This window comes from Haliotis rufescens, unplaced genomic scaffold (assembly GCF_023055435.1).
Source record: "Haliotis rufescens isolate VD_foot unplaced genomic scaffold, xgHalRufe1.0.p SCAF_7, whole genome shotgun sequence".
NCBI classification, from domain to species: Eukaryota; Metazoa; Mollusca; class Gastropoda; order Lepetellida; family Haliotidae; genus Haliotis; species Haliotis rufescens.
Window position 1 is genome coordinate 34,572,365 of NW_025964361.1, and position 13,076 is coordinate 34,585,440.

Consider the following 13,076-nt stretch of genomic DNA (forward strand, 5'->3'; position numbering starts at 1 on the left):
CAAACGCAAGTACACAGCTATATGATATATATTATATGTGCGTGCGTGCGTGCGTGCGTGCGTGCGTGTGTGCATGCGTGTGCCAAACTTGTAACGAAACGCGCCATCACTTTTCTACAGATCCTATATACTGGACATCATACGTTCACCGGTTAAAAAGCGATTCTCGCCACGCCTGTACACTATTATATCAGCAGCGCAACATTGTAATCCACATACCTATCATGACAAACATTCCCATTATACAACTTTAGAGAAGTCTGCCACACAAAGCCCAGTTTCAATGAGTACCTTAAGTCGTCGCGCAAACACCCACCTGAACGCTAGTAACATTGTTCATGCATATAATATGTGCATGCCTTCAGGTGTTACAAGGGACACACGCCAAAAAACATTGAATGCATACTTGAGGGAAAGACAATTTCTCGACATTGAAATTGTATGTAGAGAATGTGTGCCATGTAGGTGGAATACTGTTGTGTTTACTGTTAGAACACTGATATTTGCACTGATGAATATATTAATCCGAACTTTCGCCCGGAGGTTTCGTGCTGAACAGCCCAGCCTGATCTACATTATACATGGTTGACCTGCATTGCGTGGGAGGCCTCGTAGCCAAACACCAACTTGACAGTGAAGACGTAAATATCGTTTCTTTGTCAGCAAGACTCTGGATATTCATCACGGGAACCAGCGTCAAACTTTCTCTCAAAATGGCATCATTGTCATCAGGTGATGATTTTTCCTGGCAATAACTTGTGACGGTCTTTCTCATTCAGAATCAGAACTGTACGCCATTCCAAGCGCCCATACAGGGTGTTTTTCGTAAACGGAATGGTGCATGAATGGTGATTGGTAACGATAGGCTACCATCCAAATGTTACATTAATCCCAAAAGTATGAGAATTGTTTTTACTTTTTCTTGTTTCAGTAAAGCGGTTTGTTTCCAGAAATTGTTCAAAATGTATTAATATTACATGCGGTGCAGGAAGAGCAGCTAATGCATAGTGTCTCATAGGTGTAAGTCTTTTTTTTAGTTCTGGAGAGCATGCTTATTTCTATGGCAACACTTTAAAAAAAACTAAATCACTTTATTCCGGCAGGGTATCCCCATCCTGTGTGCGAGGTAGATGAGTAAGTGTTTTGGTGCTGTTTGTTTAGTTTGCGTGTTGTTTAACTTAGCAATATTCCAGCTATATGACGATCCAGTGATTGACATCATGAACATCGATCCACGCAATTGAGATACGATGACATGCATCCACCAAGTCAGTGAGCCTGACCACTCGATCCCGTTAGTCGCCGGTAAGCATGGATTGCTGAAGACATGTTCTAACCCGGATCTTCACGGGTGAGATGAGTCAGGAATCGCAATAAAACTCGTACTCACGTTTTGTTGTGGATGTCATGGCGCTACAAACACAGGGTGTATAGCACATTCACAACATTATGGCGGTGCTTCACATATTGGCTGTCGTTAGTCCCTGGTTATAATCGTTTTCGAGATACAGAAATCACTCGTACCGGTAATTTAGATGCCTCGACGCCTGACGTAGCTTGTTATGGGGGTCTCGGATAGTTCTCCACGCAGAGAGGCGTCGTATCGCCTATGATCGGATAATTACGAGATTTGATGAGTAAATACAAGCGGCAAAATAATGTCAATATTATCATAAGAAATTGCAACCAAAAACAGATTCAATATCAAATAGCGATAACAGATGTTCGCAAAAAGGGGAGCGTGTCCGGCCCAACCGGTGATACCGATCACAAACACATGCAAAGGCAAGTCAGTTCATCTGAAATAGAAGACAGGAGCGTATGGTAAAATTCAAAATAGAGAATTGCAACGGAGATCGTTTTGGTCTCTGATGTGTCAAATTTGGAAATGTCCTCCACGTTTGGAAAGCCTTACCAAGACAGGCTGTGAATGTTGTAACCCTGTTCCAACAACTTTGAGCATGAGTCCTGTGGCGCTCTTTGAAATCTTGGTAGAAAGAGCATGCTCGATTATACCTCAAAAGGTTGGCAAATGCAGACACTAGAACTGGAGCTGCTGGAGTATTGCTTGATCTAAAGGGAAAGTTGATTATTGGAAAGTCATCCCTCTTGTCATAGAGTTTCGTGGAGAGTTTTTGTCACTCTGAATCTTCAAGCTTAGAGTGAGTGGATGAGTTGGGTTTAACGTTGCTATTACAGTTTTACACTATTACAGATATCTGTTATATGTGGGAGGAAAGCCCGAAGTGATGCAGGTCTCAGACGTTTACCCCTTCGGTGAAACCCACGAGCACGGGTATGGTACTGACCAACCTAGAAACATAATCTGGGTGAACCGGGATTCGAACCCACAATCATAGGTTTCTGGCGTTCCCAAGGGACGCAACTCTGCACAGCGAATCGCGGCGCCTTAGACGTGGCTTCCCGTGCCACATTTTAAGCTTAGATCTAAATATAAAAATGGCGAGGCGGTTTCTCCGGCCTATTTCAACATGTGTTCAAGTGGGTAAATCAGTGGAAGGTGATTGGCAATTTGACGATAATTAAACGATATATACTACTCAAAGTTTGCAGAGGATCACATCTTTAATGCAACATGAAATAATGATATGAAGTCATATTGGAATAGAACCCGATACGCAATGATTGGGTGACCCCTCTGGAGCCCCACTACCTCACTAAAAAAGTAAAGGCATGCTGTGAAGGAAAACCATATGCACGTGATGCACGTCATTCATGATAACCACAGTTGACGGTTTGTCTTTGGAACCTTGCACTCCGTTGTTTTAAAGCCTGACAAGCGTTGATTGCAAATAATAAATCAGAAATGCCCCCACAACATCAACGACGTCGTTTGACAGTCGAGGAATTCGCCAAATGCGTATGGATGCTTGAAACTTGGGCAACACAACGACACGTTGCCAACGTTCTTGGTGTGGGTCACAGCGTGGTCTGCAGGGCATGGAATCGGTATCAGACTCATGGTTCAAGTACACAACGACATTGGGGTAGTCGTGAACGTTCCACCAAACAGCGAGATGACCGGTTTCACTTTCTCTCAGCAGGACGTTATCACTTTGTGACGGTAACCACGCTCAGAAATGAACTGCGAAAAAACCCACAGGAGTAAACATTTCAACTAAAGACAGTCCGTAATTGCCTGCGGGAGGCTGGTCCTCAGTCAACAAGAGCATGCATTTACATCCCTCTTACCCATCGTCACAGGCAAGCACGTTTGGAGAGATCATGTCAATTGGACAATCAATGATTGGACATCCGTACTCTTCACAGACGAGTCACGGCACTGTTAGGACCTCACTGATCCACGTGCTCGGTTGTGGCTTGGAGCAGGAGAGCGGTTTCAGGATGCGAACGTAACCGAACATGACGGATGGGGAGGTGGTTGGTTGGTTGGTTGGTTGGATGGTTTGTTGTTTAACGCCGCACTCAGCAATATTCCAGCTATATGACGGTGGTATGTATATAATCGAGTCTGGGCCAGACAATCCAGTGAATAATATCATAAGCATCGATCCACGCAATTGGGATCGATTACATGCATCAACCAAGTCAGCGAGCCTGACCACTCGATCCCGTTAGTCGCCTTTTACGACAAGCATAGTCGCCTTTTACGGAAAGCATGGGTTGCTGAAGACCTATTCTACCCGGATCTTCACGGGTAGATGGGGAGGTGGCCCAATAATGGTTTGGGTGGAATCTGGGCTTGGGGAATAGGTGTGAGTTACAGGGATGAGAACCTGGATGTGTCCTTGAGGGCGTATGCTAGTGCAGTTGGTCCTGACTTCATCCTCATGAACGATAATGAAGGTGTCCATCGTGCCAGAGTGGTCGTTGCTTACCTTGAGCAAGAGACAATCGTCCGTATGGAGTGGCCAGCTCGTTCACCTTACCTCAACCTGATCGAACACCTCTGAAACATGCTTCATGTGTCCATCTCACGTCATCCTGTGTATACAGGCTCTCTCCAAGAACTCGGAATTGCTCTCACCCAAGAGTGGAACAATCTTCCCTTGGCATCCATCCAGACGCTTATTGGAGGCATGAGACGACGGTGCCAGGCTGTCATCGCATCTGGTGGATCACATACGCGCTATTGAAAGTTGTTGTGCAATTCTCAATCTCGTTCTGTGATTTGGAGATGTGTTGGTGGCTGTCATGATCCCTTTTTATGGCAGTCCTACCTTACCAGTCGATAACACATTCTAATCATTTCCTTTCAATTTAATATTTATCTGCACGATTTTATCCGTGGTTATTGTATTTGTGAACGGGAATTGTTTTCTTAAATTCGTAAAATGTGATCCTCAGCAAACTTTTAGTAGTATAAGATCACTGATATACCTGAAGCTTTAGTATGAAAAAGCAATGTTAACAAATTGTACCCCTCATGAAAAAACTCTTTAACCATCACCCCACTGAGGGTAGGGAATAGATCAGGCTGCTATACATGTCCTCTCACATTGCCTTGTGGTCCCCACCTCTCCGGAGGTATTTTTAATCACTGAGTCAAAATATACAATATTTCATATTTTTCTCTGAAAGGAAACAAAAATATATTTTCACATTTTTTCAGGACATTTATAATTTCCTGCAACAAAATAATACGGGGCACCCCCTAGAATATAATATGGATGGTCTCTACACCCAGGAATATGTTTCGAAAATAATTCTTAAAGGGCGGACATATTTTGCACACTTAAGAAAAGGTTTCATGTGGATGCAGCACACTTAACACAATGAGATGAATTTTGCTTAAAATCTCTGGCCACATAAATTTTTGTCCAGCTACAAGTTTGTGGAACACCATTATCACTTTATGATCCCGTCCATCATAACAGACAAATAATACTGAACTAAGAGAAATGGTTTATTTACAATATTGCCATGATTTAGAAACATTACAGTATTGTACAGAGAAATACAAGTAAAACACTATCCTCACACATCCATCAATACACACAACACACTCCATGCAAATAATGACAACACAATAGTTTCATTGAAATATTACAGGGAAATGCATAATCTATACATGAGATTTCATCAAGGGTACAGCTTTTTTTTAAAAAGGAGGGGTGGCCTGTGATTGGGCAATTTTTGTTTTATAAACGAGTTTGTTACGGTGTTGTAATACTCTTACTTTAGTATACCTGATCACCTTCCAGACTTACAAATTTATGATTGTTTAGTGTGTTTCAAAACAGACCTGCGAATCCCCACCCACTCCACTCCCCAAATCGGGAATTGTGTATGGTCATCATGGTAAAATTAGAGAAAGAAATCTAGAGATTAATATTGAGTGCACCTGTTAAAAGAATTACAAAATATACAAACAGCGACGATTTGAGCTACAAAATGAATTATGAACAATACATGAAAGTGTGATTAATATGAATTTTAACAACCAACACTATACATAATTCATTATATAAATCCTGTATCTAGGATACATATTCTAGTATATTAAAACACAGTTTGTGAAGTCTTCATGGCAAAGTATTACCCCGGTATGCTGTTAATCAAGGTGCCATGTATGTGTACATTCAAAGCACCTTTGCTGAATCCCAGCATCACAATGCCCTTAGGGAAAAGTGTGTTCATAGTCATTGTCTAACATCACTGTAATTATTCAATTCTGAAACCAATATGAAAAGGATGACAGAAATAAAAAGTAATGCAACCTGTCATCAAATCAAAAACTTACACTCTTGAGCAGAAATAAAATATCCACAAGTCAAGGGGGATAACTCTGGATTACTATCTTGAACTTTACAGGAGCAAAATATTTTGTCTTGTCTATGCTAGTACAACTTGTACATTATCAAATACTTCCATTTAAAAAAATTGCAAATATGAGGAACTAGCTGTGTCTTTGAAGAAGCTCTCACCAAGGACGAACATAACCAATCTACCAAAAGAAATTCCATGGTGAGATCATTGTTAATGTATTGACACATGGCAGTATTCAATCTGAAGAAGAAAGAAGAAATATTTATTCTGCACTTAATAGTCCCTTGCTATATCATGTTTCCTAAACCACTGCCAGAGATTCAGTCTCAATGTGAGACCACACAGATTTTACCAATAAGGATCGTCAAGACTTCAAGGGTTTGTAGACACGTTCCTCCATCCTCTGTGAATACAACCACTTCACAGTGACGTTGTATTCGCAACCAACAAAACAAACCATGGTTCCAGTAGGAGGGAAACCAGCCAATGCCTGACTCTAGACAGCACAGTTTACATCACACAAACAGTATATCAAGCATGTGTGTGCAAGAGTCTTGCAGCCATCTCCCCGGCACATTGCTTCCATATCTGGCAACAGTGGGGTTCACACAAAATTGTGCTGTGACTTCAGGAGTTCTACATAGCTTTATTCATTGCTGGACTTATAAACGGCACTTCAACACTTCAGGGGGTATCCATGGCTGGATGAACGTAGTGCACAAACCTATGAAGTAGTGACGATGACAAGTACAGAGAATGATCAGAATGTACAATGAAAGTGCTGGATACAACACCGACTACTTCAACATTCGCCATCCACTCATAAATAGAAATACCGTATTCGACGTAATAAGCGCCCATGGCGATATTTGCTGATATATTGGCTAGTGAACAATCCCAATTAGCACCCCTTCCGATTGATCAATGTACTCAAGATGTATTTATTCATGTATAATACACACTCCTGTGTTATATGCACCCTTAATCATGGGCAATTATATTCTGGAAAATATATCTGTCGTGTATAATACGCACAGAATTTTCTTTTGTATCATTTCAGGCTGTCATCATAAACCACGAAATTTACAATCTTTCAACTTCAACAATCTTTTTTTTCTCACCAAAATTATATTCCAATAAGAGCTACCCATTTCTAATTTTGAGAGTGCCCATGGCGCTTATTATGTCAAATACTGTACAATAAATGTACACTCCTGTAACAAAACATTCCTCATTCCCAGATGGGAAGAATCCTTGTGATACAAAACATCTTTATGCAGATGATCACTGTAGAATTATTTTTTTTAACTCTGCTCCAAAAAAACAAGATCAGACAGAATTACACACACATACAACTGACCGAAATGCACACAAATCTTTCTTATTAGGAATAGCCATTGTATGTATTGGTTCATGCTGGTTATCGGTATGAGAAATGCACAAGAAACTCTAACATAATTGAATGCATCGCAACTGTTTTTGAGCGGAGTCATGGTTTTGGAAAATATTTCTATCTTTTCAAATTTTAGTACTTATTAAAATTTTGTCCAAACTTACTGAAATTGAAACGTTCTGTAAACAAAACAATCTGGCTTTTATTAATACCTGATAGCTGTATATGAACTTATTTTTAAAAGATTACCAAATTCTAAAAGCAAAATTGTACCACAAGATCTGCTAGTGAATATAGTTTTACAGAAGAGTTTTTCCATGGTTTTAAGAGATCCAATAAAGGATAAGTCTTACCCTGCTTTGTTGAAATAATAATGAAATTTGAGAAGTTTAAAACCAAGTTAGCTCCAGGATGACGTCTGTTAAGTTTCATGAAGTGTTGGATTTATTTCTTAGTTATGATTCCCAAACGAAACATGACAAAAAGATGGATGAAGCTCATTGAACATGCCTTCCCAGCTTGGCTATGACAGGGATGGAAATCAAACAAAACTAGCTTTCAACGTTCACCTAAACATAAATCAAATTGTCCACAGTTCAATTGTAAGTGTAAATCTTCATTTCGAACACACATAAATGTGGAACAAAATTCTTAAACTTTGTCTTAATAGTCTTGGTTCTCAGGCACCACCTGCATCATCATAAAGTTTGCCGGACGTTTTGTTTATATTTGCATCTTAAAAAAAAATCCTTAAATATTCCAAGTCCCACTGTAGTCAAATACTGTATTTCAGTATTTTACTCATCAAGGAATACATTTATGTAGGGAGGCCCTTTCCCAGGTTGATTGTACACAGCTGTTTACATGGTTACATACTAGTTTGAACAACCAAAAAACAACTCTTTTATTTTCTTTAGCCTTATAAGGTCATTTTAGCATCATTACTGTTTGACTTTAATGACCACATTAAGGATCAATCTTGCTAACTAGTTATTGTACACTTAACTAATGGTACAGAAGGATAAGCGGATAAAACAGATAATCATCTCTCATAGTACCATCTGTCCAGGGACCCATATTACCATATTATATATAACAGGACAAATATCATCACCATAAATCAAATGATACATATCTGAAACATGAACATTATGAATTTGGATAAACAATCAACAATTGCACAGCTTTATTCAAAATCCTAAAATGATGTTGCAAGGGATACACTTCCCTTTTTTGCAATAAATAAGTGACATAAAAATCTTTTGAAAAAAAACACATAGAATTCTGTCTCTGCCTAAATGAGTGATACAAGATGCCTAACAGAGGCTTGAACTCAAGATTTTCTCTTTGAACTTTGTTTGGATTTGATGGACTTTTTTGCATCACCGCCGCCAAAGAAGTTTGTGAACATCTCGGACATGTCGGGCATGTTCGGCTTGGAGTTGAGGGCACTCATCTGGGTCTGCATCTCCTGCAGGGAACAAATGTCACAGTTCAGTTTTATTCTAGAGGGTGATGGTGTTAGGAGTTGGTATATTACAACAAACTCGTGAAGATCCGGGGAAGAATAGGTCTTCAGCAACCCGTGCTTGTCGTAAAAGGCGACTAACAGATCGGATGGTCAGGCTCGCTGACTTGGCTGATGCATGTCATCATATCCCAATTGTGTAGATTGATGCTCATGATGTTAATCACCGGATTGTCTGGTCCAGACTCGATCATAAACAGACTGCCGTAACATAGCTGGAATATTGCTGAGTATGGCGTTAAACAACAAAGCATTACAACACATCACTTTGAGTATAAACCATTCCATAATGTGAACTGACACACTGAAACCTGTGATCCACTTGACATAAATACCATGCAAACCAGTAATGATTGATCAGTAGGGTAATACAACAATCAAGGGTTACTTATAGAAATACCAGAGCTGAGTATCACCTGAGACATTGCAAAATGATACTATGATGATATAGACTGACGATACCACTGGTATCACAATCCACCACAACAAATAGTGATGAAATCACTGAAAAAGTGAAATACAACTCACATCCATTTGCTTCATGCACTTATTTATGATCTCAAAAGCCTGCCCTAAATACAGCAGTCTTATCCAATTTCTAACCTGAAATCCCACGGTATGAGTTTGAAGTACAATGCCATTTTTACCTTCTGTGTCTCTGGGTCAGCAGCATTCAGCATCTTGGGCAACACCATGATGAGAGCAAGGGGCAGCACCATTGTCAGAACCTGCAACACAACATGTAACCTCTCATAACAGTAAGTCAGCAGTGTTTCCGTTGACCGGTAATTACCAGTTTTTTACCAGTAAAATAAGGCTTGGGCCGGTAAGTCATGTGACTGCCAGTCCCTGTGGACCGGCAAATAAAGTACACTACCTTATAAATCTTTGTTGTTGAACAAAACCTCAGCTATATTCATATAAGTATATTTTTTCAAACCAAGCCAGCTTGTCTGTTACCATCAGGGTTTCCCCTTGTATATTTTTAATGCAAGGAAATAACATTTGTAGTGACTTAGTCTCGAAATATTCAAAAAAAGGAGAAAATTGTGACTGAACATTCTGTGAATGATGTGTAGATCTAACTAAGTTACTTCAGAGATGATGGCACTGCACTGAACAAGATGTTGAAAGAATTAAAACCAGGTAATTTTCATATGTTTTTTAGTTTGTTGAAAGTTGAAACTGACAAAAAGTAGGGGGAACTGGTAATTATTAGAGTTGCCAGTCCAAAGGCTAGCAAATAGTAGTTGAAGGGACTAGTGAATACTCTACATCAGTTGATCGCAGAATAAAACCTCATTAAAGTAATGAGTCCTAAAAATGAAATATAAGAGAATAATCCATAATTTAAGAACTATGAATTATACCATGTTATGATGTAACATAGCTAGTGAGCATGCTGTTGTTACGTTTTGAATACACCTACCAGGCTTAAGTAGGCTATTGCCCTTTTAAACAAATAGCATGAACTTTACATGCTATAAGCATGACAAGAAGGTCTATCATTCCAACTATCATGAATATATAACTTCAAAATTGCCAGGGGCGGTCGGGTAGCCTAGTGGTTAAAGCGTTCGCTCGTCACGCCGAAGACCCGGGTTCGATTCCCGACATGGGTACAATGTGTGAAGCCCATTTCTGGTGTCCCCCGCCGTGATATTGCTGGAATATTGCTAAAAGCGGCGTAAAACCATACTCACTCAAAATTGCCATTCTTTCATCATCATTCCACCCAGTATTTTAATGTCATTCTCCATCTTTTTATGCGAAATACCATCAAGCACGATAAACTTTATCATGGACAAAAGTCACATGAATTACAATTCTGAAGAGTTTTCAGCACCACAATTCGCTGTGCAGAGTTGCATCCCTTGGGCGCATTAAAAACATATGAGCATGGCTTCGAATCTCAGTTCTCACCCAATTATGTTTCTAGGTTTGTCAGCACCATACCCGTGCACGTGGGTTTTACTGGAATACTGTTCAAATTTAAACTCACTCACTCAATATACTGTATCTTATAGTGAAAAGCTAAAACTGGAAAAGGTTAAAAAAAACTATTATAAAGCTATAATGACAGAAACCCTTCAACATAAAATGAAGATACAATACCAAAGCTTATTTCACTTTTCATCATGTAAAGTCTAAAGCAGATTTCCATATTAGGAACAAAAGTCACAACTCTTGTCTTCATCCCATGTTAAAAATACTAGTGAGTGAGTTGGGTTTAATGTCGCTTTTAACAGTATTACAGTTATATCATGGCGAGTCAGCTTAATGTGGGAGGAAAGCCCGAAGTGATGCAGGTCTCAGACGTTTACCACTTCGGTGAAACCTTCGAGCAAGGGTATGGTGCTGACAAACCTAGAAACATAATCGGGGCAAACCGGGATTTGAACCTGCAATGGTAGGTTTCTGGCATGCCCAAGGGCGCAACTCTGCACAGGGAATCCTGGTGCCTTAGACGACTGGGCCACCTGTGCCCCCTAAAAATACTACAATATTGATAACAGCAACCCTTGTGGACCACTTCATTCCTAACACTGTGCATGTGCATTTGTATTTTGTGAAAAATGATTTATACAATATTTCTTCAGTTATGTAAATACATCTGCCATGTCCACTGATCCAGTTCATGAATCTATGCCACTGTCAAGAAGAAATATTGTGGTGAATGTGACAAAACATACCATTGGATGGAATAGGAAGTCCTGCACTCTCCACTGTTCTCTGGCCTGGAAGTAGTTGGCCTTGCCCCTCTCTCGGAACTCCAGGGGGTAGGGCATGGCCCTCACATTGTTGGGCTGTAGGTGGTTAACTTTCCGAGCCCGGATCTTTCCCTTGGATGTGATGTCTACCCGGGCAGCTTCAAACAGGTATGTGGGGTTGGCTATTTCCACAATGAAGGAACCGGAGGGCAAACCATTGACAACAAAAGAGCCATCACTTCTGTTGAACAAGAATAGCAAACATGAGTATTCATTGGTTTCAAAAACATGGTTTATTCACAATTGTTAACTGACATATTATGTACCTTTAACATGATAAATCAATATCATGTTTGTCGTGGTGTATTTCAAATGATATTGATCATTGTTGATGAGGATATTGCATTCCTAGAATCCTACATTCCTAAATTTCTTGATTATCAGTCTAATATATGAACAAGCACTTATAAATACTCATAAAAAGATGTTAAAAAACACCCAGTTCTTTCATATTAGTATGGTCAATATGTACACAATCATATAAATCAGAGTGTTAACATGTTATGGCTTTGTTCCTGATTTTCAAGAGAGTGAACCAACAAAAGTGATGTAATTAACTGTGTGAACGTGATTCACAGTTGAAAATACCTAATCATGCTAATGATTGCCAACGCATGATGGACACAAAAATGGGGAGAAGGGCACTCTACCAGGTGCACTTTTTTGGATTTCAATAAGCGCTTTGTGGAGGATCGAACTCATGTTGCCAGTTTGAAGCTGAGCTAGGCTTATGAGTTAGTCCTATCAGGCAAAACCCTACCACGGGCACTATGAAACTAAAAAATTACAGAGTTTCTTTAGATTAAAATTGGATTGATTTGTTAAATGAGGTAGTTAACCCATAACACACTCACCCTAAGGATCATAAAGGGGTGTCTAACCCAAAGGATTGTAAAGGAGTGATTGATCAGGAAGTGAAGCCCAAACCCTGAAGATCGTAAAGGGGTGCTTGATTGATCCAAGGGATAAGAATATTGGGGGTAACCTACCCAGGAAACGGTGAATTCGTAGACCCCTAACTCGTAGACACAATTTACGGTGAATTCGTAGACAAACCTGGAGTGAACCTGTAGACACAGTTCCGAGTTGAGATATGGGTTTACTATTTCTTTTAACGAATTAATTCAAAGTATTATTAGGAAATCTTTATGTTTTTTTATCAGGAATCACCTTAAACATGTTAAAGGTGGCCAGGGACGAAAGTCAAACGAGAAACCTAATGAATATGTCAGTTATGGCTCAAGAAGGTTGTAGAGATGTAATGAAGCCATTTGCATTGAATCAGCCTACCTCAGATATGCAACGTAATCGTCCCCATCGACCAGGATTCGGGTGTTAGACATCCAACTTTTATCGTGTGATGACAAAATTTCTACTCTTCCTTCTATTTTGAAATTGGAGCTGCTGTTGGTTTCCACGACATCTGTGGAATGTACAAAACAGAGTACATAGCTGAAAATGACCAAACTGCACCAACCATCCATGTTGAATTTAACCGGAAGTGATGCGAGGAAGGCTCGGTCGCTTAGTATCTATATAAATTAAAACAGATACATCCAACCATACAATTTTGTCAGTGTCAGTCACATTATAAAAAAAATGCTTATTGAAGTATACATGTATTAAATATATT

General features: G+C 39.7%; 1 protein-coding gene across 1 annotated transcript; it reads right to left on the reverse strand.

The window, feature by feature from the left end:
• Nucleotides 1–4,875: 4,875 nt before the first annotated feature.
• Nucleotides 4,876–12,951, reverse strand: LOC124117078 (ER membrane protein complex subunit 7-like). Its single transcript, XM_046478783.2, has 4 exons — nucleotides 12,734–12,951; nucleotides 11,366–11,624; nucleotides 9,320–9,400; nucleotides 4,876–8,615 (listed from the first exon to the last, which is right to left on the reverse strand). Exons 1-4 carry the CDS (start codon nucleotides 12,925–12,927, stop codon nucleotides 8,478–8,480), a joined length of 672 nt encoding a protein of 223 aa, XP_046334739.1. The 5' UTR covers nucleotides 12,928–12,951; the 3' UTR covers nucleotides 4,876–8,477.
• Between the last annotated feature and the right edge of the window lie 125 nt (nucleotides 12,952–13,076).

Excerpts from the sequence above, each read along its gene's own strand:
- LOC124117078 (XM_046478783.2), bottom strand. The coding sequence starts at position 12,927 with ATGGATGGTTGGTGCAGTTTGGTCATTTTCAGCTATGTACTCTGTTTT. Across the intron at positions 11,625-12,733 it reads GATTACGTTGCATATCTGAG|AAGTGATGGCTCTTTTGTTG; the intron begins GTAGGCTGATTC and ends CTTGTTCAACAG. Across the intron at positions 8,616-9,319 it reads CTGACCCAGAGACACAGAAG|GAGATGCAGACCCAGATGAG; the intron begins GTAAAAATGGCA and ends TGTTCCCTGCAG.